The sequence below is a fragment of the Haplochromis burtoni genome, unplaced genomic scaffold (genome assembly GCF_018398535.1).
Source record: "Haplochromis burtoni strain Fernald_Lab_line unplaced genomic scaffold, NCSU_Asbu1 Contig_47, whole genome shotgun sequence".
NCBI classification, from domain to species: Eukaryota; Metazoa; Chordata; class Actinopteri; order Cichliformes; family Cichlidae; genus Haplochromis; species Haplochromis burtoni.
The window spans coordinates 438,567-465,351 of NW_024582408.1; the positions used below are offsets into that span (position 1 = coordinate 438,567).

Here is a 26,785-nt window from a genome sequence, read left to right on the forward strand (position 1 = left end):
CTGTGGACATGTGGAACAGGTGCAAGAACCACAAAAGCTGTGACTCACACTGAATTATTTACCTGTTTAAATGTGTGTCAGGTTATGCTTATGTACTCAGTTTTTACATTTAAGAACTGCCTACTTATGGCAAAGTATACATTTTGCTTGGACTCAACCATCTCCAAATGTGCTTGAGCTGTTATGAAAAAGTAAGTCGATGAAAAAGTTTCATTAAAATAGAACAGCGTTTTTTTTCCCACCCAAGAGAAACTCTGGCTCAAATCAATTCTGCATTTAAATTGAATTTAATGTATGTTTTTTAAAATGGATCTAGCAGTTGCTTTGTGTACAACTGTAAAAATTGCCTTCATTGCTTAAGGATCAATGATGCAGAATTAATATCCATCTGAAGTTATGAAAAAGCTTTCCATAGTTGGAAAAAACATCTGAAAAAATTATAACTCTATATGCAGTGTTAAGAATGAGAATCTTGCTGTGTCAGAGCAATGGCGTGCTTGCGCCTATATGAATTTGTTATATTTCTTTTTTGTAAACAAGACTCTCTATATACACAGCCAATACATTATATATTCAATATATAATATGTAGTCAATATACAGTCGTGCCTTGTTAATTGCTTAGATTCCAAACAAGTTGCCTGTAGTTGGCAAACATTTGCTAACTACTTGCCAGGTGGTAGTAAAACCGTAAAAATTGCAATGCAAACCAGAACCAGGAAATGTTCACTTTCAGTGTAAAAAGCCATACTTTACCACTGCAATTGAGAGATTTCCTTTACTTTGAAGGCAAACTGTCACAGTTTATGTTTTTTTGTCACGCTTTTCTTTTTTCACTGTGGCTTGATGAGTAGCTGGGGAGTATTCGTAGGCAAGCCGAACTTTTGCCCACCAACAATGGGCAACCACAGCAATCTGCTAGCAACCAAAGCAATCATGCGGTTTCTGCCAGCTGGTTAAGGAGTGCACATTTTTCCCCTATGATGGGTGATTGCTAGCTGGTTGAGAACCAGTATCTAGGCCTGTGTGACTAACAAAGTTTAAAGTTAGATAGCAACAATTGGAATTGCATTCCGGCACCTTTAGTTAATGAGTAATTACATCTGATAGGCAGGTTATTGCATAATGTTGCTGAATGCGTGAATTTTTCATGCACTGCAACCTGGCATTCTTCCAGTGATGACATGGAGATAGTTGCTCATTAATACAGACATAATGGCATCCCACAGCCTGCTTACACCTTCAACGCATCCCTTTCTTCCCTGTGATGCATTTATGGTGCTGACCTAAAGTTATGTATGCTATACTTCAGCATTTAGCTATGAGGAATGAGCATAAATTGAGTAGTGTTTTTTTTAATTGCAAGATAATTTTAAATGAAACATTTTAAACAGTTCAACAAGCATCAGGATACACACAAAATGTTTCTGTGTAGTTTATTACAAAATGTATCCATGAGCTAAATGTACAGTTGCTGAATTTCCTTAGGAGAGGGAAAAATGTTAGTGTGTGACACTGATAGATGAAGCAGTATGTGACATTTTATAAACTGGAAGTTTAAATCTTACATTTAAAGTTGTCATGAATTTTGAATAAGTTATTAGACCTTTAAATAACGTGTTGCTAAATTATATTTTTGTGAAGCATTTTGCAAAAACAAATTTAAGTATGCTCATTTTGTGTTTTTCAAAGGTTGCACGAAAATATCAGTTTAGTATAGGCTACACTGATAGGTTTGCAGTGTTTAACTTAGTTGGCTAAATCAAAAAGTAGCAAAAGTAGCATCACAGGTCAGCTAATCTCTAAAGAGAGAAAATCTACTAGAGTTCACAAGCAAATTATCATCAAACTTATTTCTAAGTAATTTTTCCCCACACTGCACTGCCACGCTTACAGCTTACAGCTCTTACAGCTCTTACAGCTCCCCAACCCAATAAATCATACTTTAATCCTGCTGACTAGGGCCTTATTCACCTGACTCCACATTCACAATAGTCACACATCCAGAATGGTGAAGTTATATCACATGGTCAGTAGTCATGTGTCTGCAAAACTATGCTACTTTGGTGCAGTGTTGCTTTTAGCAAAATGCTAATGTAGACATTGTTCTACTCACACTGGTGTTACTGCCCAGCCTAATACTGTTTTTCCTGTAAATTTTTAATCTGTTAGATTTTACATCTTTGCTAGGGAGCATATAACTACAGACCATTTTGAATAGGTGGCTTTGCGTAAGTAGCTAGCTTGATTAGCACGTTATGTATATCAGTTTTTCACTCTGAATTGGTAAGGCTAATTTTTGACAGAAAAATGACCAGAAAGATTAAAAAATATCAGCTGCTTCCTTATGGTGTCTTTTCGTACAACTAGCATTAAAGGTGACTGAGAAGCCAAGGTGACTGCATTCTTAAGCTGTAGTGACTTGCTAATTGTAGGACAGTCACACTAAAGCAGGATTAGGCAAATAAAGTTCCCAAGGGGCCGCATACAGAAACAAACTGGGACTGTTGTGGATTTAATACTGAGGTGAACTGATATCAGCTTTTTGGTGCGGCCCTCCACAAAAGTCTCAGATTCTCATGTTGCCATTTGGGAAAATTAACCATCCACCCCTGCCCAAACCCTCCTAAACTCACTGACCCCTAATTGTCATGCATGCCTGTAAAAATGTGTTTGTCTTTGTTTCAACTTCAGTCTTCCACACAATGGCATAAAGAAATCTTGCTGACAGTTCAAATCTGCCTTGATGTAGACTTGATCTAGCATGTGTCTGCACACCTGTCACCAGCATTTAGCTCTTTATTACACACATTTACATGCAGCTAAATTTGCACACTGCAGACATGATTTGGTTACATAGACTAACTACTGAGCTGGTGCTACACACATGTATTGATGCTTATGGGCACACACAGAAGGAAGTTAACATTACTGTGCTTTATTAACTCGGAGGGTGGTGCAATGTTTTCTCTAGTCTGAACCATATTAGACACATCAATCAGTCCATTGTGAGAAGTTGGGCAGCTGGTATAATTTGACTGGATTTGTTATGGACACAGTAGGTGGACTGGCTTCCTGGTACAACCAGTCCATCACTTTTTCAAGCAGGACACAAAAAGTGCACAGCGTCATCCAAATGAACCAAAATAAAGGAAAAATTAACAAGAAATTGAAGAAGTGAGGAGAAGAAAGAAATTACTTAACTAGCCAATTTAAACAAACAGCCTTGCAGAAATGATTTCTACACCTTGTCTATGCGAGAAGCGTAATAGAAACAACACATTAGGAGAGCAGTAGTACATTCTGCTCCATTTCTGTTCATACAGGATGTATTCGGGTGACATGCATTTTGGCAGCTCTCAAAAGGCATCACACAGGTATGAGCATCAAGAGGTCGAATACATATCTGAAATGTAAGCAATACTAATGTGCAAGGAGTACAAGAGCAGTTACATGGCCTAGTTGGACGGCTGGATTGATGAAATAGGAATGTGTTCTTTCGGACATGCGAGAAATGGTGACAGAAAAATAAGGCTCTTCTTTGTAGACAAAGCATTATAAGTTATTAGTGTCATGCTGCACCCATGATTCAGGTCAGATGAACCTCACAGTAATATTTTTAGTTGGTTCTCACATGATTACACCTCGTGAGGTTGGGATGTGTCAGTAAAAACATATTAGCTATGACACAATTTTAAAAAAAATGAAACATTTGTCTGACTTGTCTTTAAACCTACGGATATTGTAAAAGCAATGATACTCAACTTTCAGTTGTATCATCAGCTACAGGACCGGATGGGTTTTTTCTAAAATGATCTGACTGTTTGGAGTGTGTGAAATGATAAATATGCCTGTTACCAAGACTTTAATACTGTTTCATTACCTCTGCCCACTTTCTGGCGTGATGCTTACTCAGCCCTGGCTGCTGTTTGCAGTCTGTTGCATACAGGTGAGTCAATTTAGAGCAAACCCCTAGGGGAATTTAAGCGTTTCCTTCATTAGGTTAGCTACATGCATCATGTGTCAGTCTGGGGTGGTCACAGGTTGCAACAGAAAGGCAGGAAGGCAAACATAGACAATTTACTCTGAAGCGCTGTCTGGGGGGCTTGAATTAGTAAACAGCACCATACCTGTTGGAGAAGACCTTGCTGTAATTGTACACTTGGATCTCTAGCATTTCATTTCCATCCAGCTTGCTGGCAATGGGCCATCGAAATGTCTGAAAAAGAGAAAAAAAACATGGTCAGGTTGCAGCTAACATGCAGCATTGATTATTCGGATTATATGCAAATGCAATCAATTATATGCACGGAAAAAAGTGACAAGTTCTGTTATGTTCAGAGTGACACCATTAAATTGCTTGTTTTCTCCAAGCAGTAACCTCACAGATGGAGCCGTTGCATAAATGGCAAAAACAGTTCATCTAATTGCCACTTGAGGTTGCAAAAAAGTTCCTGCAGACTCAGATTTTAAAACTGGAGAGCATTAAAGATAAATGCATGTTAACAGCCTGGCATAGGGTTTTGACCTCAAGAGATAATATGTGACATGCAGTCTAAAGTGCTTTGCGTTGCCTGTAAAACTAAACAAGTGCTATGTTAATGTCAGGCTATTCCACTTCATCATGGTGGCCACATTCTATCTTTTATATGCAAGCCTATGATTTTGCACATTAGTTCAACTATACTATAACTATAACTTCCAATTTATCTGATTTGTGTACTTATTATTATTATTATTATTTTTATATTGAAATGGCAATTATCAACACTTTTCCAAAATCAATTTTTCTCAACTGATTAATTTATCCACCATCTAACTGTTTACTAGATAAAATTCCTTTAAGTTCAAGGTAAAATACACAGTACTATCTATCTTCTCACTTAAGTATAGGCAAAAATAAAAAAAAGTCAACCAAAGTCCCAGACTATATTCAAGGCCCTATGTCAGCATGCGTCCGTTACTTTGCAGTATCCTTGATTTTCTTTTTCTAAAAATCACCAGCAGCTACAGAGACACTGTTCAGGAGGGATTTTTTTTATTGATGTTTTATTCATCATGCTGAACATCTCCAGGTTATATTGCACCAACCAAGCTTACTGATAACTTTTGCATCAGTGAAAACAAGAAAAAGCAGGAGCTAAGCAAAAATCCAATGAAAATGTATTTATTATCCTCCTATTTGTGAGTCTTGTTGTCTGTAAACGCAGGCAACGCGTGCGTTTACAGGGTAAAACATATTACTGCCAACAGATATCCAAAGCTTGTTTAAAGTGAGTTGGACTGCTATGATATGACTTGAGAGCATCAATCTTAATAAAATGCAGAGTCAAGACTGGCTGCAGACATCGGTAAAAGAATTTTTTCACAGGAATTTATTCAGTCCTGTAAAAAATCAAGTGCACCTTATGATTCAGTAGCTTGTAGAACCACTTTTAGCATTTGACTGTGGACAACTTTGGTAAACAGAGGAATTTATCGCCAAGTCAACAACTGCAAGACGGCTGAGTAAGCAAAACAAGTCCAAAATCTTCATGAAAATTGACCACTGAAACAATGTCCTTTGGACAAATGAGAGTTTAGTCACATCTGTCCAAAACACATTTTTCCTGAAGTCTTCTGGTTTGTTTAGATGAAACTAAGCCGCGCTGCTATGTTCTTTTAAAAAATAGGCCATCTCCTGGCAACCTGTGCAAATTTCCAAACTTCTTCAATCTTTTTCTAATTATACTGTCATGAACTTTCACCTTTAACATTCTAACTGAGCCCTGTAGTGTCTGAGATATAGCTCTTGGGTTTTGCAGTGTCTCTGAGCTTTGCATGGACATTGGTGTAGATTTGTTGGAACATCCATACCTGGGAAGATTATAGCATTGTCTTAGCACACACCTAAATGCTTCAATCCAACAAAATGCTAAAGCTTCTGCTTTTATACAGGCGAGCCCACCTGCTGGTTATCATTTATATAACAAAATCACAGTTTATTCTGAAAACATTCCACTGGTTTTTTATATGAAAATAAGCTTGAACAATCTTTCTTTCTCAAACCTCTAATCACAGCTGACTTCAGCAAAGTAATATATCCAAACTCTCTTCAGGTTTGTTGCTACCAGCTTTACATCGGAAGAGTGAATTACTTAGATTCATTAATCCCCACACTAAAGGGACTCGAGAATTATAAAACACTTAGCAGTTAGCCTTTTAAGGAAAGTATGATAGATGTGGTAAAAGCAATTAATTGGCTTTTACTGCTTCCATTAATAAAGTATGACATCCAATTGTGATGCATTACTCACTCCACCTGTGTTGATTAACTATGACAGGGCGAGACCAGATAATAAAAGAAACAAATGTAAGTTATAAATTTAGCCCCATCATACATACAGGTGTTGATTCACATTCAGTAAATCACCTCTAAGCCTCTTGCTGTACAATATGACGGGAAAGAGTCTTCACAAGGGCACAGGGATAAATGTTGCACAGGTGATTTAAAAGTAATTCGCCCCTTGCTGATATGGGCCTCTGACTTAGGAGAACACTGCAGGCTGTCAGACAAGAGATCCATCAAGACCGTCCCATTAGCGAATCCCGTGGTTTCCACCTGCTACTGTTAGACCTTCAAGGATCTGTGGCCAGGCCTGTAAGTGTGCATTAACATCAGTCCATGCATACTCAACCTTCAGGATCTGCAGCCTGTGTTCCCAGGTTTCAGTCAGAAGAAGCTAGTACTGCCGCTTCTTTCCCACCACCCTCACAGCCTGAAAACATCCTGAAGTGACAGTCGTTGTCTGAGGTAGTGGCTAATACAGCCGCGCCACATCTCATTTAATACCGAATCTCCTCCGGCATGTTTGAACAGCCGAGAGTGCGAAAAGGAGGCCCCAGCATGGTGTTAATGGTGTACAAATGACAGCGCACACAGCTAATGCCCTATACACATACACCACTGCATAACACACACACTTCAAGTCAAATGATACACACCACTGTGTGATTAGGAATTGTTTATACAACACCAGGGAGATTGGGCAGCCATATTAATTTCCCAAGAGTCAGAGAAGCACAAATTTTAATCAGTGAATGTAAACTCAATACAAACATGCGTGTTATATGTCTAAGTGCTTGTAAACATTTCCTGTTTTCCTACTATTTTTTTGACACGCACCACCTTTAAACATCTGTTTGTAGCATTGTCATGTCTGTTATGTTGCTTTGGTATACTATTCAGAACAACTTATTGCTAAAATAATACAGACAGGAACCCACAACAAGAAAGCTTAAGCTGCTTATGCTGCCTGAGGCTTTTGTAGCCACCGTGACAGACAAAATGCTTACAGTGGTTTAAATACCTGCACAGGACAGATAAACAAAATGAGAGGTGGGAAAGTGGAAAAGCTTGGTGGGCTTCAGTTGTAAACAAGTGTCTGCAAACAGAGCAATTTCTGGTTGTGCTATGCAAAATTAAACTCAAAATTAAGCCTTAAAGGAGCACCAGTTTTTCAATTTTCAATCTATGCTTTTTATTTCATGAAAAAACGTTGATATTATATACAAGACAAAGAAGATTCCCTTTTTGTGCTTCACCCTGCTAGGTAGATTGCATGCACTGCAATTTTCTTTACTTAGCTCTATTTATTTAAAATTTAAAAGAGGCATGAATAAATAATGTGATTATGTGACAATTGTGATTTAGCCAAATGTTTAATTTTACTTTTTCAGGCTCAGGGCAATAAAATATTAAAATTAAACATACTTAAAAGAAAACAACCTACTGAAGATTTGCAGGTATTAGACTCCCTGCTCATGTTCACCCCCAACAAAAGCTGCCGGTAAATTTGTTGTTACAAGGTTTCATGTTACTTATGGCAAATTTTGGTACCACTATCCCAGCGTCACAACAGAATTCAAGACTCATCAGACCAGGCAATGTTTTACTAATCTTCTATTGCCCAATATCTGTAGCCTTCCTGTCAGAACAAAGCAGTCTGGCCATTCTTCTCCGACCTCTGGCATCAACAAGGCATTTTCACCCAGACAACTACCCCTCACTACATATTTTCTCTTTTTAAGACCTTTTTCTCTGAACTCTGGGGAGCTCAGACCAGCCCATTTGGCACCAACAACATGTCATAGTCAAAGTCACTTAAATCACCTTTGTCTGCTTGCCTAAATGCCCTGAGTTGCTGCTTTGTGATCAGCTAATAGATCAGCTGTACTCAATGAAGTGCATGGTGAGTGTACAAGACCACTCTGAAAAAGTGAAGACTTTCTGACCGAGAAAGAAGAGGCAACAAAGTTACAATAAAGTGAACATCCTGGCAAAGATCCCACAGATGTTAACACATCTGGCCGTGGAAAAAACTGACACACAGTGGTGACAAAATCAAAACTTTAGTCAACAGAATAATGCACACTTTGTTTAGCAAAGCTTTCTTCTCTAAAAAACATTCATTTTCCTTAGCTACAGTAGATGTTTCATGTTTTTTAAAAAGTTCTTGTTAATTATTAATGGTAAATGGTAACTGGCTTTTCATGAACCAGTAAAAAAGCTTCAGGGATCAGTTGATATGATCACAGTTGATTTTTACTCTTTGCTGAATCTTCAGCATAGGTACGTAACCGCAAATCCCTGTGAAACCCTAAAACATAAACCTACTCTGTAACCTGATGTGTAACACTAGTTATTCTGTGAGTTTCCTGCTATTTTTTCAATGCAGTTCTTGAATGAATCAGTGAGTATAACTGTCATGGTCCTGGGTCTTTTGACCCAGCGTTTTAAGTTTGAGTTTATTTTGTTCATTAGGTTATCTAAGTTCATTTGGTTATTAGACTCCTTGTGTTTTCTTCCCCTGTATTTAAGCTTCCCCTCACCCTTCGTGTTTCATGCTGCGTGTCTTATGTTATCAAGTTTGTATTATCATGCCTAAGTGTTTCTAGTTCTTATTGTTTCCCCCTCCGTTTAATCTCCCCTGCTCTTCATGCGTTTCATGTCTGTGTCTTACGTTGTCAAGTTCTGGTTGTTGTGTCTAAGTCTGCATGTTTCCTGTTTTATTTTGAAAAGGGGTCTTGTGTTCTGTGCTCATGCGGTTAGTTTTACTCTTGCCTGTGCATCATTATGTTTATCCTAGTCAGCTGTTTCCTCATGTGTCTCCACTTCCCCTAATCACCTCCTGTGTATTTAAGTCCTCTGTTTTCAGTGTGTGATTGTCAGGTCGTCTGTTGTCCACGCCATGTTTCCCATGTTATGCCATGCTTCCAAGTTTCTTGTCTAGGTTTTTCTTATTGTTTGTTTAGATTCCCCAGTTTAGGTTTGTGTTAATTTTGCTTCAGTTTGCCTTGCCCTTTGTTTGTACCTTTTCTACCAGCCATATTAAACGGCTCGCCTTTTGTTAACGTTTCAAGTTCTGTTCCCTGTTCCTTGGAGTCTGCGTTTTGGGTCCTTTTCTCAATTCATACAGTCTGCCCTCGCCAGACTGTGACAATAACAGTCATAGCTTCAACATAAAGAATTAGCCTCAGTATAACAGATGTCAAATTCCTGAAGGGGAATTGCGAAGCATGTCAGAATGGATGCGAAGAGATGAGGGACAAATATATTTGCCTCTGGTCTCTCATCAAAGAGACGACCAGAAGAAAAAAAAGTGCCAGGAGTTTATTTGTTTTGCCTGGCACTGCATGTAAATCACCAGGACATCAGCACAAGGTAATTAATGCTACACAGAAGAAGGCCTGTAGCGCCAGACACTTATATAGGTTACGTCATAGGCTCTACAACGATTCATCGCAACTCTGTCACACTGTCATGGCTTTAAGGAAATTTGAATAGAGTGTAGCCATCATTCATTTTATTCTTAACACTTATTTTCCTTCTCCGATGGGCTAAAAAGAGCCTTTTCACAGAATTTCCAGAAGACATTTGGACTTCTCAAAGTGGAAAAATAACACTCACATCTCTGTGAGCTACAATAATGTATTGGTATGCACAAAACACCACAACCCTTGGTTTGCCTTACTTTCAGGGAATGCAGCCATGATAGATACTATTATTTAAACCTGTGCTAATATGTATTCTGTATTAATGTTTTGATGTCAATTAAGCCCCTGTAAAGTCAGCCAGAATTAGCCAAAAAGTTATATTAGTAAAAAAGAACACTAACAATGTGTAGTCAGACAGTGTTATGGATTGTAAAGTTTTCCAGTTATACAAACTCGACCTTCAAGTGTCAGTAGTCACTGTGCTTCAAACACTGACTGATGTAACTGCTGCAATGCGCCTACTCTACCATTCAGGCTGGCTTGCTTTATCAAAATGCATCACTGATTATGTGAATCTAGGAATATGTGAGAGTAACCGGAGAAGCAACCGCTGCAATGATGCTTTTAAAAAGGCAAACGAACACTAATCTTATTTTAGATCTGCTCCATTCTTTTCCGAGCTTGCCTGAATACTACACTACTACTATTCCCAGCCTCCCACGCCCAACCCCCTGCATTGTACAACGCCTAATTGCCAGAGTGAGGCCGCTCATTAAAAGTGACAGAACTGATGTCACTAACCACAAGCCTTGAGACCACAGCGCCCTATCAGAGCAGCTAAATGCGAAGCTGAGGAAAAGCCATTACTGCTGTGAACCCACGCTCTAGCATCATGGTGAACAAATGGATGACCTCAGTTTTCCCTCCACTCACCATCCTTTTATATCTCATGACTGTTGCCACAGACACAGAAAATGAAAACACCTCCATTATTAATTACGAACAAAATATTTTTTTAAAGGCGTGCACTGCACTGACAGTAGGAAAATTCTTCTTACAGCTTGTAAAGTCAGGTCAAACTCACAGGCTTCTTACAATCTTATGATGTTGTAGTCGTCAAAACTTTGATTCTTCAGGCTTTATCCTTAAAGGGTAAAGGAGATAAAGGGAGACTGCAAAAAGATTGCAGCTCCATTACCAGCAGGCTACATATGCACCAGCTGCATCCACATGCTATAACATTGAAGTTTTTCTGATGTGCCAGTGTGAGTCCACCTCTGCATGAGTTCATCCCTCAATGCTAGAACTTCACTTCACCAACATACAGTAACTTAACAATAAATTTCACTGCTCAGCTTTTTCTATTATCATCTTTCTTTCTTTACTGTCCAGCGTGATTTTAATTCATTTTCATCAAATAAATGTGTTATCATTGTGGAACACATGGTTATCTTCACAACCATGCTGAGTAAAACTAAACCACCAACTGATGATTCTGATTAGTACACGACCTGCTCTAACTCCTGAGCTACAGTCACCACAGTTGACTATAAATTAGAAAATTGGGCAGGTCATCTACTAAATGGAACATTTGTGGTTTGATCCCTTATACTGAACCACAAATTGTGCATGTTAAATAGGAAGAACTTAAGTCAGAAAAAGCATAGAAAAGCGCTTGTATGAATGGTCCAATGGGTAAATGAGGCATATTGTACAAAAAGCTTTGACTGCTCCAGAGGAACAGAAAATCATTATATACAAATCAGTACATTTACCATTTAAATGTTAGCATATACTTAAAAATTAGTTTCTTATTATTAGGATTTTTTTTCAACAAGTAATGCAGCAGATTACTTTTTAATGGCAGTGATGAGAACAAAAAGACTTTCATTTGCTGTTTTTAATTATTTGCTGTACACTCTAAAAAGTAATTCATCAGGCCTTTTACCACCACTTGATTAAATCCATGGTTGCAAGATAAAAAATTCAAATTTACTGATTAAGATAGATCTTCTAAGTTGCAAAATTTATTTTTGGGGTTGTGATGAATTAATAATTTTGGTAATTACATCAAATTAATTTTGTATGTAATATGAAATTAAATCCCAATATTAATGTGTCCAAAACAAAATTCAAGTTGCAATTACTCAAAGAAATTGAATAGATAACTTATTTTTTCTCCATTGTAACTTCTGATTTCAAGTTCCCTCCCCTACTCACTTAACGTGCCCGGGCAAATTCACATATTAAGACTGTGCTTGCATGGCGGACTTGCAAGCTTATGTAAAAGAAATTTCAAGGTAAGTAACATTTAATTTACAAATAACAGTTCTACTAAAGCAAAGGATTTGTGCTAGTCACATTGGTGGATTTGTGTATGATGTTATGCTGATACACTTGAGGAAATATTTTGCACTACCACATGTAGCTAATGCTAGCCATTCTAAACTTTAGCACAGGAGTGGTTAAGACTTATAAAGTTTCATTTGACAAAAGTCTTCAGCTAGATAGTGTTGCTGTAGCTAGGAAAAGCATGGTTGAAGTTTTGCTACACAATGCAATCTAATTTTGATCAGAAATTGTGACTTTTTTTAGGCTGACTTTTTTTTTTTAAATTAGAAGCCTTTAAGCTGTGAATAACTTTGTCAGAGGGATAACCATAGAAACCTTTTTTTCCCTGTCTGGCTCACTTATTTTATGTCTTTATAAAACTTGCATAACGAGACGCCTTAAATAATATTACATGTTATTGTGGTTACTATTGTGATACAGCTTAAAGTAAGTATTGTTCTTGATTTTATTGTATTTGTCTTATTACTATTTGTCTCATGCTTATTGATACATCTATTTGGGTCAAGTGTGTGTGTGTGTGTGTGTGTGTGTGTGTGTTTGTGTGTGTGTGTGTGTGTGTGTGTGTGTGTGTGTGTGTGTGTGTGTGTATGCGTGTGTCTAATCTTCTGAATTATTAAGATTCAGTAAGGATAAAAGTCTAATCTATAATCAACTAACCTATTTTTTAAATGTGCTTTACAAGGACACAGAAGAATTTGAGGCCAACCTAGAAAGGCAGGTGATGAAAATTGCCATCATCGGTGACCGGTATACCCCTGGATCTGACCACAAGACTGCAACCATTGTGGTAGAAGGAACAAAAATCCTGGAGGGCCCGGATATCCCAAGTTGCTGTGCGTTACTCATGGGCATAATATATGCTCTCAATCTGAGCTATTGCAAGGAACTGAAATATACTTTCGAAGTCTTTCAGAAGCTGTTGCTTGATCTTGATGGACTGAGAGCCAGTGCAAAAGTAACAAGTCTCAAGAACAGTATGTTCTAAAGATGTCACTTGTTTTGAGCACTAAGAAATTTTATTCAGATTGTGTTGCTTTGTATTTGGAAGTCCACTGGGAAAAAATGATAGTGTTGATAAAAAATAGAAGACACTAATTTTTTTCTATCTAGTTATTTTTGATATTATATTCAAGAAATGTGTCTTGACAGTTGTTGTACTACCCTGTCCTTAACACTTATCCTGCATTTAATCCTCAAAGAGATGTGCTGATGAATGAACCAGCATTATGTTAAACATGTTGACTCTGTTTCAAAAATTGTTAACCATTTTGAGTCCTGTATGTGTAAAATTAATCTTAAATGTGTTTACTGCATGAAAGTTTGAACACTGAAAGTTAACATTTACTGAACACTTAGTACAAATGTTTTCTAAGTGGATTTCTGGTTTATTTTCACTGTTTAAATATAAGGTGTTGAATTGCCTAAAGCAAAATATAAATTGTACAAACTGTACAAACAATAAAAAAAGTTAATTGCTTAAAAATGTTGAATTCATTCAATTCTTAAAAGCTAGTACAATAATAAAAACAAGAAAAAGCTAAAATTATGATGATAATGAAGAAAATCAGCTACTTAATATTTTAAATGATTAACTTAAAAAAATGTTTTCGTAACTACTACCATTAATTACATAACACTTAAAAAATAGTTTTGAATAATATGGAAAAAGAAGTTGGAGGAACATAAATTTTTTGAGTAAATAACTTAAAAACATGTTTTTAAGTTACCAATTATTAAGTATATGGTAATTAAAATTACCTTTACTTATAGAGGAAAAGTTCATTCCTCTAACTCAATGTAGTTTGTTGGTTCAACATAATTTCTACACAAGTTATCTTAATGCAAAAAGATTAATGGAAACTGTTGCGTTAATTTTTTTTGTTGAGCTTAAACAATAGTTTTTAGAGTGTAGGCATTTATTTGCAATCACTGCCTGGTTAGGTTTATTCACCAAATTAGAGCTCAAAGCTGCCTTAGAGGTTGCTTAGTTATGCTTAGGCTCAGAAACATTTTACTTTTCTGTGGAACATCTTTCTGCGGACTTCACCTGGAGCCATAACACTCCCTTCCCAGTTAAGAAGGTACATCAGCATCACTACTTTCTCAGGAGGCTGAGGCGTGTTGGACTTGGGGGCTTAGTTCTGAACCTATTTTTGCACCACCACACATCTATACAAGCAGATGCAAGAGGCTTGACATGAGGCTGCAGAGCAGAACCACCAGACTCAGGAACAGCCTCTGCCGTCAGATTGTTGAACTCTGGTGGTGCTCTGTAGTCTGCTGCTGCCAGATAAAGGTCAAAAACATGAGAAACATCTTGCATTTGCACTATCCACTGTACCTTAAATTTTCTTATTACCTCTGACAAAGAGCTTCTGTATTTGGTAGCATTTGTGTGGGTGCGTGGCATTCTGTCTGTAAACACAGTAGCTCGAGAAGTTTTGAATGAACTCTGATAAAACTTTGTAGGAGTGTAGAGGTCATGGGGTCGTGTTAGCAATCCATTAAAATCTGGCTTGCACCCACCACAGGTCTTTAAGGTCAACTTAATTATTGACCTTAATATATAGGTCAAAAACTGAAAAAAGCCTAATTACGTAGACACTGTCTACGTAATTAGTAATTATGTTGTTAACATGTAAAAAGCACTTTATAAAGATTAAAAATATCATATTAGACTTGACCTCTGACCTGTCCTAAAGGTGAGTAGATTGATCTGATGGTCAAAGTGATAATAATGCTAGACAGAGCTATTTAAAAATGTTTTTACTGTGTTGTTTGTATTGACAAGATATTGGCATTTATTGAGTGATATACAGGAATTCTTAACATCACATGACTTTTAACCTCTGGTCTCGTCCTCAAGGTAAAATAAATTTACACAAGTGCTTAAAATTAAGCTGCCTTTGTTCGTTATAGCAACATGATTTTTACTGCACTACAAACTTCTTAAAGTAAAAAGAACAAAGAAATGATATATTTTTATAATTGAGAGTATATAAAAATGAATGAAGGTGTACAAAATACGTAACTGCCCCATTAAAATTAAATGTTGCCCAGAGAGTGAGCTGCTTTGGCAGAGGTTTGAGCTTCTGGAGTGCTTCTTGTTTATTCTTCATATTTTCTTATTTATTCTAAATGACAGTGTGAATGAGCTCAAGGTGTCTGTTCCTAGTTTGTGTACATGTTGCTCTTTTATGTTCTCATTCTTGTTGCCTTTTAATTGCACCCAATTACAATTTTGCTTCGACTCGTGCAAATATATGTGTTGGAATGACAATAAAAATCATACTTCCAGCTGAAGTACACTGGTAGTCATTACTAATTGAACTGACTCCCACTGCAAAAGGGCAGTTTGTGTCCACATGAACATAATACACATTGTCTAATTTTTTGTTGCTTTGCCATGATACTGAGCTGGTAATGTGTGTGTTTGTGTGCGTATGTGTGTGTACAGATGAAACAGCATCTCTGATAAGCCGGTTCTGCTTAGAAACTCGATCTTGTTGAAATCACTGACAGCACTCTGCTTACATGCCCTCCTCATCACCACAAACCTGGGCTCAATTTACTTTTTCCAATTCAACTGTCCATCCCAGTTTTCACTTCCTCTTCAGCTCGTATGTCACTTTCTCTGCATGCTTCAGTGTTTCTACATTGATCTCAGTCTAATTTATAGCATGTGTCAAATACAATGCCATGGCTGAAGACATGGTGACATTAATTCAGTCAGAACCGTTCATTCAACCAGGATTTGTGCATATTTATCAGTGATTGTGGTAGGCTGAAAACATGCTGCAGGAATTCCTGTTAATGCTGTTTTCTGTCTTAAATATTACTGAGCTGACTGTCTTCATTAGTAACACATTGAAAACTGTTACTGAAAATATTACTAGCCCTGCGAGGGACAAGTGGATTGCTCAGTTATGAAATTCAAGCCTTCCTTTTCTCTTGAAATTGAATAGCTTTGAAGCCACCTAAGAGAATGTTATCTAGTTAATTCACTAAAGTCTTATTTTGTTGTCAAGCTGGACTCTGATAAAACTGCTCTCCGTTCCCTAGTTTCTGCTGCTGGAAACCAGATGGTGCAGAAATAATTGACCACACACTTGTCAAGTAAAGGGCTTCACAACTCTTTAAAAATAGATGCTCTTGTGCTAAGAGATAGCACTCACGCCTCAAGTAAAAACTTTCTTTTCGCTGAAGTGCAGTTTTTTTGTTCTCCTTCTTTGCAACAACAGAAATCCTTCTCTGTGTTCATTCAGTGCACATTTATCTAGATATGTTATGTAACAAATGGCAGGTCAGCATCTCAAATCTGAGAAAGCAATCGTGTTCTTTGATAATTAAACTATATGTGTTGTTTTATTGCTACAGCGAAGCCACCATAACACACCATAGTATAGCAAATATAAACTGAATCACATGTTTCTGCTTTATGCATTTGCTTAACAAGGAAAAGATCCCTGATTGAGTTCTGGGTAGGAGACATAAACCCCAGCGGAGATGTAAAAACTCTGCTAAATCAAATACGCAGAGCTACCCCCTATATGTCTGACTTGTGGAGGGTAGCTCTGCATATCAAACTCCTTCTGCATAGGCTCCCTTGTGGATATAAGAGCAGCTTCTCTTCTAGGTATTCTCTAAGTAAGATACTGGGAGAAAGTTATCACTCAGACATATAGTGAGTGCAATATAAATCAGTTTTTTACAAGGTTAACATTTTAGAAAGTACATGGCGGATGACCGCCATGAGTCTGGTCTGCTGGAGGTTTCTTCCTGTCTATTTTTTCCATCCCACTGTTGCCAAGTACTTGCTCATAGCGGATAAAGTGATTGTTGGGGTTTTCTCAGTATTACTGTAGGGTCTTGACCTTACAACATAAAGTTCCTTGAGGTAGGGCTGCTCACTTAATCGAATTTTAATCACGATTACGATCTGGGCTTTCAACGATCATTAAAAATGACTGAGCCGATTATTAGCCCCTCCCTCGTGCTTTACTCTCGCGCTGCTCCGTGTGGCAAATCGAGCGCACCTCTCTGCATTTCGAACACGCATCACAACAATTAAGAGGACCCGAGGGAAGCTCGGAAATCTCGGAAAGCTAAGCAGAAGTTATTTGGAGAGGAGAGTGACTGCCGTTGGTTGAAAAGAGAGGTAAAAAAAAACTTCAGTGGTGTGGAAACATTATGGATTCGCGGAGTCAGACGTGGATCAAGTAGACATAGTGTGTAAACTTTGCTACGGTGTCATAGCTGCACCACAGAGCAACACTGCAAAGTTCACTAAACATAGATGTTTACATTTTTCATTTATTTTTTTATATTGCAAACATTTGCACACTATTTTATATTATTTTTTAAAGTCATTATTCAATACATTGTTATTGTTAACCCTTTAAATCCCTGTAGAACCGGAACCGCTTAAGCTAGCGCAATAATTTGTTTTGCATATGAAACCAGAGGAGTTGTACTTACATCTTATGCCATCAGCTTGTCCTCGGTCACGGTTTCCTTCCACATATAGCTTTGCAAAAATCTCCAAAATAAAACTATGAAGACACTCAAAATAAATTTCCTGTGGTTGTAAACTATTTTTTGCAACTTTTTTGTATTTAAAGTTTTGAGGGATAAGCCTCTTAAATTTCCCCAAGTAGAAATATATGTAAAAAAAAAACCCAAAAACGATTTTCAATTTTTTTGTAGTTTATTGCACTTTTTTGCAATTAATGTAGTTACTATGGACTTAATGCATACATATTATTAAAATATGGGCTATAACAGTTGTATTGATGTATAGCAACTTGAAATGCTCCCACAAATGGCACTACAGCATGTAAAAAAAAAATAATATAAGCTCTGGCGGACTTGGTTCTATGGTAGGTCTTAAAGGGTTAAATAAATATCGTCAAATAATCGAAATCTCAATTTCAGTGAAAATAATCGTGATTATCATTTTTGCCATAATCGAGCAGCCCTAGCTTGAGGCAACTTTTCTTGGTATTTGCTGCTATATAAATAAAATTGAACTGAATTTAATTGAATTTCTCAAGGCAAACCTTGCAAACAACCCATATTTGTTCATTAACTTCATTATTCAACATGCTAACTGAGACTAGAGTCGTGCTTGGGTTTCTTGCCAATTCTCTGACTATTGCTGGGTCTGAACTTGTTGTTAATTTGCTGAAACAACCACTCCTGGGAACATAGTGGCATTGTGTTGACACACAGCTGATGAACTCACATTTGTTGATTATCTGTTAATCAAGTGCATCTGATCAGCAGCATCTGGAAGCTACTAACCCTCCTAAATTCTGTGAAAACAGTAAAAGTATCCAAACTGTCCTATAAAAACTCTCTTTTTTACACAGCTGTTACTATACAGTTGTTATTAAAGAAAATTATGTTTCTGTGTTGACCTACACTTCTTTAAACCGGTAGTTTTATAATTCATTCATAGAAAACCAGTATGAATAAATAATGTAATGCATAAATCACACTCAAAACAAAATCTTGGGATTATCTTCTACACAGTAATTTGCACCTATGCATTTTATTTCCTTTATTTTCATTGCTCAAATTTCCACTTTACCTTCCCTCCAGCTCTATACCAGCAAAGAAAATATTCTGCTAAGGTCATCATTTATTCAGTATACCGAGAGTTGGGAAAGCTCCTCCCTGGAGCAACGCTGAATCTTAAAACCCGGTGAAGTTTATTATCTATTTTTAGCATCAGCAGTATTCCAGCTTGTGTCTGCTCCTCTGGAAACTGCTTCTACTCAATACTGGTGGTCAAGTGTTCAAGTGAAGCAGCACTGAAATGTGATCTCCAGAGGTGGATCACAGTGAATCCTTCAACTTATGTTTTAAGAGTCTTTTATGCTCAGGTGACTTACAGTATATGAACGTAGTATAGCGTATATTAGTTTAAAAACCTCACCCTGACAGTGATACGTTCCACTCTCATATAACAAATAGGCCTTACTTGAATACTGGCTTCCCAAACATGATTATCTATGAGCAGTAGGAAGTAGCTTGGACGTAAACTCACTGAGGTCTCCTCCTGCTCACTTTGATGAACCACAATATGCCAGCAAATTCATAGGACTGGTCAGGCTGACCAGAATTTTAGCTGAGACTGAATACAGCTGCCATTTCAGCAAACTATGAATCATATTAACTGACAGGAAAGATGAGAATAGTGTGATTTTATTTATAAAAGCAAATGCTCACAAACTGAGGAGGCTAGTAGATAAATATATCAGAATTTAAGGAAGATGTTGGAGTTTGTTCACCTGCACTTCTGCTAATAACCAGCATGAACTCCTCTGACTGCAAGGAAAAGTCAGAATGCCTATAAAAGTGGATGGCCCGATTGGTTTATATCCTCAGTCACAAGTTTCACGTCTTCTTCAATAAACCATGATGTTCCCTTTGAAAACTATGGTGTGAACAGAACGCTTTATAGCCTGGGTCCCATGTGGTTGACAAGTTGCCGCTGTCTGAGCTTGCAGTGTCCTCACATTCTCACTCTGACCTCCTCTAGCTTGTGATGTCTATAAAACATGTCGACAGCCAAACTGCCAAACTCGAGGCTTCAACACAGTCATCCGCAAGAACGGCGTCAGCGGTTGCTGCCATCCTTTAAGTGTAGTTTGTAGAAAGTGTGAATAATATGGGGTCATTCTGGGATTTTATCAGTAAGGAAAATACAGAAAAAACACAGACAGTAAGTACAAATTCTGAAAAAACACTTAGAATCATAGGAAATTTCTGGAAGCTGTTGCAAAATGAATCTTCTAATGCCCTTCTGTTATTTGTATGCTATCTATAGTGCATGGTTCAAATCTCTTGACATCTTGTTTGAAAACTTAAAATTGTTATATCTGCAGGGCCAAAACTGAACTCTGTGGCGATGTGCAGTGCATGCAGGACTCTCTGTTCTTTGCTCTGCTTGTGTCTAACTAGTCAGGGGGAAGCCCTGGTGTTCTGCAGCTAAAAGCCCCACCATATAATGAATAATGAATTCCCCATCCAGTCTATCCGAATACTAGTTCAAAGGCATCTATCGTTACGCATGGACCGGCATCAAGCCACACAGCTCTATGCTAATGGCCCTTAACTCCAGGGGCTGGACAGAGCCTACTGAGCCATGCAAATGTTTTACTGCTAAGGTTGAAGAAGACAACGATGGGGATGTGATGAGGACCCAGGGGCTGGGGAAAAAATGTACGCCTGGCCACCAGCAGCACACAACACTGCAACATTTTCACACAGGCACACATTCACACAGGCTCGGAAACTACTGTAAGCGCAATTCATCCCATAGAAAGCTTGATCGTGTTATTGATGCTGAGGGACACTAACTACCTCCCCAGCACTCCGAGACTGAGATGTGAGAATTGGGAGAGGTTGTCATAAGAAATCACATTTCAGCCTCACCACTTAGTTGATACCAGTTATATGCAGAGTCAAAGATATTTTGGGATTCATTTGTCTGGTTTTCTTCTTTTTAATCTTACATCATGATACAAAAAACAATGCTGCCTCTGCAGGGACTGTACACATAAAGCGCGTGTCTGTGATTGTGTGTGTGTGAGTCTGTGTGTGTTTGTGGGTGTGCCTGTGTGACTAGGCTAAGTTTGTACAGTCATTTCAGCATTTTCCTGATTAGACTGAAAACAAAAGCCCCTGTTATCAGGGAAGGAAGCGGCACTCTGCTTGTGAGCCATCAAACGAAGAACATTTTTCTCTGTTAAAACCAGCAGCTTAAAATGAGAAAAAAACAGAAAGCCTGATGTAAAACCTCCTCTGGGAAGGTACTGTATATATTTGAGAGTGCTTTGCTGTTTGTTTTTCATTTTTCATTCCTTATCCCCTACCTCTGTTCTGTCTCTTTGGCTTCTGCTCTGTGTGGATTTCCTACTGCACTTCGCTCTTGATCCCTTGGCCTTCATTTCTTTCTTATTTCCCCTCTCTGCTCCTTTACACGAGTCTACATTTGAATTCATCATAATGCTGGTTTCACAGTGTGATGGAAGCTTGCAGAAATAGTATTGGGAATATTTCCCAGAATTTCAAAGCAACCAAAATCAGAGACTTACCAACCACCACCCGAGGGATGCAGGTAAATCCTTTGGGTTTTCAAAGAGACGCTCAGAGCAATGCAGCTGCTCAGAATAATGCAATTTACTAGATTTAAAGTAAAACAGTGAAACCTTCTTTTACAAATGAAAGAAACCTCTAAGTCGGAAAGAAGGGCTTTTTAAGGAACCACCTTTTTCCTAACTAAAGCAGTGGAGCATGAAATGCCCAGTTTAATTGCAACACTGTTCAACACTGCCTCGCCTCTCTAACCTTGATAGACCATAAGCGAACAGAAGAGGATGATTAAAAGCCACTTGGTGAGATGTCAGCCATGTGCAGGGAAGAGCCACTCACGAATGGTTGCTAATTTTTGAATCAGAACAGTAATGAGGTGTTAAAGCAAGATCCTTCAGCCTAGAGCTTAGCATTGGCATGCTGGGAGTTATCTAAGTGTCTGCATGAGCATTAAGAAATTACAACAGTGGGGTCTTGGTGGCCCATTTCTATATAAGCCTTACGGATACCGACTACAGAATGGAGGGAGCAGTTGTCAGCCACCGCCTGTGCATGAATGACATCAAGCTGTATGCCAAGAGTGAACGAGACATTGATTCACTGATCCACACCACCAGGATATTCAGTAATGGTATTGGAATGTCATTCGGACTGGAGAAATGTTGTCGGATGATAACAAAAAGAGGGAATTTAGTCAGAACTGAGGGGATTGAACTACCAGAAGGCAACATTGCAGACATAGAGGACAGCTACAAGTACCTGGGGTTCCCACAGGCAAATGGGAACCATGAAGAGGTTGCTAGAAAAGCTGCAACCACCAAGTACCTGCAGAGCCCTCTAGTAGAGGACCCGAGCTTGAAGGACAGACCATAGTAGTGTATTTTGTGTGTTTGCTCAATAAATCGCTGCACCCTTTTGCCATTGTCCTAGCAAAATATAAACAAGCGAAGGGTGGCTCAAGACTTTTGCACAGTATTCAGTATTTACAGTATAACTGTACTTTTTGATGTACATTTGTATTGCTAACAGTTTTCCTCTGAGGCATCTCCATTTACAGTATTCAACTGCATTCTTAAAGGAAGTGGTATTACTGAACAATAGATCCTCTATTTTTAGAGCAGTTTCTTACACTCTGTGCATGTACATTGCTTCACTTTGTATTCACCTTTTATTTGCACTCTGTATGCTGGTATAGAGTCAAGCACTTTGTCCATCTTTTCTCTACACCAGGATTTTCAAAGTACAAAAAAGGGCAAAATTTCTATCTATGTCACTCGACATTCATTTGGCATCTTTTGGGGGATAAAGTTCTTACTCACGAACACAGCAGGCTTGTACACTTGTACTGAATACAGTGAGAATAACTCAGCTGAATCACTTAATTCAAGTAAAGGCTAGCATCCTTAAAATGTGCCAGACTTTATTTGAATTAAATAAAGATTTTGTTAAACAGCTGTCAATGTTTTGGATAAAACTGTTTTTAAAGATATTAACATCAAATGACTGATAAACAACACAGAGCCTTATTCTTGTAAATGTAAAATCTTACAGTGATCATTTCAGTGATTACCAGCAATGTGTCTTTTTTCACCTTTTCCACCTCAATTAAATAACAGAACCTGCAGCAAGTGAAATCAGCCAATTCTGGATTCTTAATAATTGCTGATTGGTCACCATTGACACAGGTTATTGTATGACAAATCAAATAAAGATACTGACCTCATTAAAGTGTGCCACCTCCTCACAGTTCTCTGCTACACGACTGTAGAAGGACAGACCTGAAAAATAAGGAGGAATTTAGTCATTAAAACCTGGTTCAGTAACACCATTGTGCCTGCTGTCATCCCACTTTGAGTGGGTGGGCTCACTGCATGGGGCACGTACAAAGCACGAGAAAGAGCAGTCAGTTGGTGTTTACTTAAAGCTGCATTAATTATGAAACAATTTAGTTTTAAGACTTTATCCAAAGTAGCAAGCAGGTAAGTGATTATTGAAGCTCTGTGCACTGTGATGTGGTTTTTTGGGTTTTTTTGTAGCCACAGGACTTGGCGTTGACCATAAACTCCCCTGTATACCAAAGTATTCTAGAGTGAAATGTTTTAAATATGTTTCCTGTGTTGGAGATGCAACAGGACAATGATCCAGCAGCAAATCTACAGCAGAATGGCTGAAAAAGAAAATAATCAAGATATAATCTAAACCTGGACCTTAGGAGACCTCTGCATAAACAAATCCAAACTGAAGCAGCATTGTAAAGAAAAGTGGGAAAACATTCCTTCTCAACAATGTGAAAGACTGATAGTCATACCGAAAAAAATAATTTCAAGTTATAATTGCTTAAGGTGGTTCTACAAGTGACTTAATTCAATAAGGGTGCACTTGGCCTTGTCCGATGCAGGTTAGCAACCTGAATCCATCAGTTCACTGAGACGTTTATTAAAGTGAAAATGGGGTGACATAAAATCAGCCTACTCATCTCATAAAGAGCTGCGAAAAGACAAATGATACTTTAAGTACCTGACAAATGTAAACATGAAACAGCTGCGTGGAGTCGCCAGAGGCAGAAAAGAAATGCAGACAATTAAATGACTACGGTGTGACTCACTGTGCGACACAGAGAGACCGCAGAAGAATGTAAAAAATATAAATTAAAATCATATTTTTCCATTATTAGAGCTAAAAGTATGTGTGTCAGCCAATGAAAGCTGTTGTCTACTCAGAGTTTATATTGGGAAAGGAACCTTTCATTGAACAGTAACCTGACTCACTCATGCGTCCTGGTTGTTGTGCTCACCTGGTTGCTTTGTGATGCTTATGAATGGTCCTGCACCACAGTGTGCATTCTGCTTTGTTCTAATAGTTTGCTTTGTGCATCTGAGCCTTTATGAAGCTCTGTTGATGTCTATTTGTGTGCTTGTGGGCACATCAGCTGCCATACACAGGGAGACACACAAACGCATACAGACACCTACAATGTTAATTACAGTCCCTGTCAGTTTGGCTGTAATAATGAGGGTAAATGGAGTAAATACATTGTGCCAGGCTCAGATATTTTAGATATTATAAGTGCAGAAAGTATCTTTTCACACATTCAAAAGCACAAAACCTTCAGGTTTTAAAGATGTCATGCTTGACGTAAGCTTATCGTTATAATTTTACCAATGCACAAATATGACTCTAGTATATAATCCCACTTCCAAGTGTTCCTGTCTCTCTTTGCCTTCACTCCTACACTCTCTTGAACCTTATAAATCCCCCAAACCTTTGAATTTTATTTCAGAAAATAAACACCACTTCAGTGTCAGAGAGGGAGAGAGACAATATTCCTCCTACATTATTGAAAAGAGCGGCACTGCTGTCATACCAGTGTTTTCATCCAACTAGATGTGGGCTTAGAAAAGCAGACCATGTGACACTTATGTAAGGTGCTCCACACCAAACTAAAACAACATTCTGCTAATCGGTGTGGCTTTTGGCCTTGATGAAACAGTCAAAGATAAAGAGTTAAAGAGCTGCTATGAAAGACCTGAGGTGAAAGAAAGAAAAGGAACAGAGAGTCATTTTTTGTTATCTCAAGCAGATAGATGAAAATTAAAAGAGAGAAAGATGGAGAACACTGTGTAAGTCTGAAACCCACATGAATGAAGAGGGTGCAGAGGTGCATTTAAGGCTTTCTTAAGTTTTTGCAAGAATGTGGTTAAAGCAGAAAACTAGAGTGTTGAGTAGAAACATGGAAACATTTGTTTATTTTTATGTATTTTAATCTCTGCAGTTAATTTTACCTTATTTCCTGGTGCATTAGGGGGCAGTAAGTGGCATTACAAGCTGAATAGGTGCCCTAATTTAAAAAGTAAACATACCAAGTGTCTGTTTGCAGAATAAAGTGCTACACAGAGAAAAGGAATTTTAAAAATATCCGCAGGATACAAGAAATTGCCCCAAGCTCTGTTCCTGTCCTGTGAATCAGGAAGACTCTGAGTAATAAAAAGAACAAACAAACTGTCTAAGCAGCTGTGTTAAGTGCCTAGAGGTTAAAGAGAAGTTTGATAAGTGCCAACGTAGAGGAAGACAGCCTGGGTGAATGAACTGAAAATTAATATTGTAAAGCACAGAGATAAGGTTTCATTAATTCTTGCATAGAGTATGGCTCTGTATCGCTGCAGGCTACTCAGAAGAGGAGCAACAACAGCCGAAGTGCAGCTCTCTGATAAAGCCAAGAGCTGCCGATCACACAACCAGAATTCATCAACGACTTGTCAGGAAATCAATTACATTTTGAAGACCCTCCTTTGAAGGGACTTGACTTGATTTATTGTTTCTGACAGCAAATAATAACAACCAGATAAAGTTAGATCAGAGATAGAACATCACGTCGCATTTAATCCATTTTTATTAGCTGTCTTTATTGCACTGGCTTGAAGCTTTTTTATTACACCTTTTACCCCTTCCAGAGATATCATGTTGATTCAGCTTCGGGGTGGTTATAGGACTCTTCTGACTTACAAAAATTAAGCATCTGATGATAACAAAATACCTCAAAAATAGAGACATTAAAAGACCTTTGGTCAGTAATTGCTGATTTCTGTAAGCAGCAAAGGGTTGACAAAAATGCATCTGATATTTTACATATTCATATTATACACTTATAGATGCTAGATAACAAGGCAGAAAGCTGGGGTACAAAGAAATGCCAGAATAATGACTGAATGAGTTTCTTACACCAGACACCCTAAAAAGAGAGATAAACTGAAGCTGTTCTGTAATTAAAAATGGCCCCAAACTCCTCCTGAACTTAGTGCAGGTCTGATACACAGCTACACAAAGCACCAAAGCACTTATTTCCCTGGCAGACCGCTTCCTCTCCAGACAGGAAGCGTTTTAAACTCTAAGTGCTCAGGAAACTCCACTGACAGCCTAAACCAAAAACCCACGGCGCCGGAGGATATGTGGGGATACAAGGCTGATTAAGACACTGTGATTAACACACAAATTTGGGAAGTATTTAAAAGATTATTATTTAGCTCAAATAAATGAATAATTAAACTTAAATGCGCTGGAAGAATGGAGAAGAAATTGTGAGTCTGAGATAAAATGACAAGATTTAAAAATGGAAATGAAATTTCCCCTCCAGCAGCTGAGTGGCTATTAATAAATATGCTTGAACTCTTTAACTGGATAATTTTGAATATGCAATTATTCAGCTTTTGGATGAAACTGATTCACTAAATGTTGGGCTTGATGTTCAACCATACGTGCAGCCACCTTTCCTGTGACTCTGCTATTCCTTCATATCTGTTTACTTCAACAAACTCATGGTAGAGGATCACAAAGGAAATTCCTATTCAGGTCATGGACTGTATTGGGTATAGATACAGATACACACAAAATGTTCTTGAAATTTTTAAAACATTATACATGAATGAAGTGGAGCTACTCTGCTGACAGATGGACTTTTGAGGAAAGAGCGGACGATCCAGTCACTGACTGTGAAGGCACGGTTCATAGAATATCCAGACCCTGGTGCAATCACTGCAGCACAGACCACTGCACTAGAAGTTATCCTTTTTTTCCCCCAA

General features: G+C 38.0%; 1 protein-coding gene across 7 annotated transcripts in view; it reads right to left on the reverse strand.

Moving 5' to 3' along the window:
- The window catches only part of otofa (otoferlin a), an 83,751-nt gene that overhangs the window by 55,560 nt on the left and 1,406 nt on the right, over window positions 1–26,785 (reverse strand). For all 7 annotated transcript variants that reach the window (XM_042220335.1, XM_042220339.1, XM_042220338.1 and 4 more), the window contains exons 2-3: window positions 22,929–22,987; window positions 4,130–4,218 (exon numbers count right to left, since the gene is read on the reverse strand). In XM_042220335.1, coding sequence (XP_042076269.1) covers window positions 4,130–4,218; window positions 22,929–22,987 — 148 coding nt within the window. The remainder of the gene's footprint in view (window positions 1–4,129; window positions 4,219–22,928; window positions 22,988–26,785) is intronic.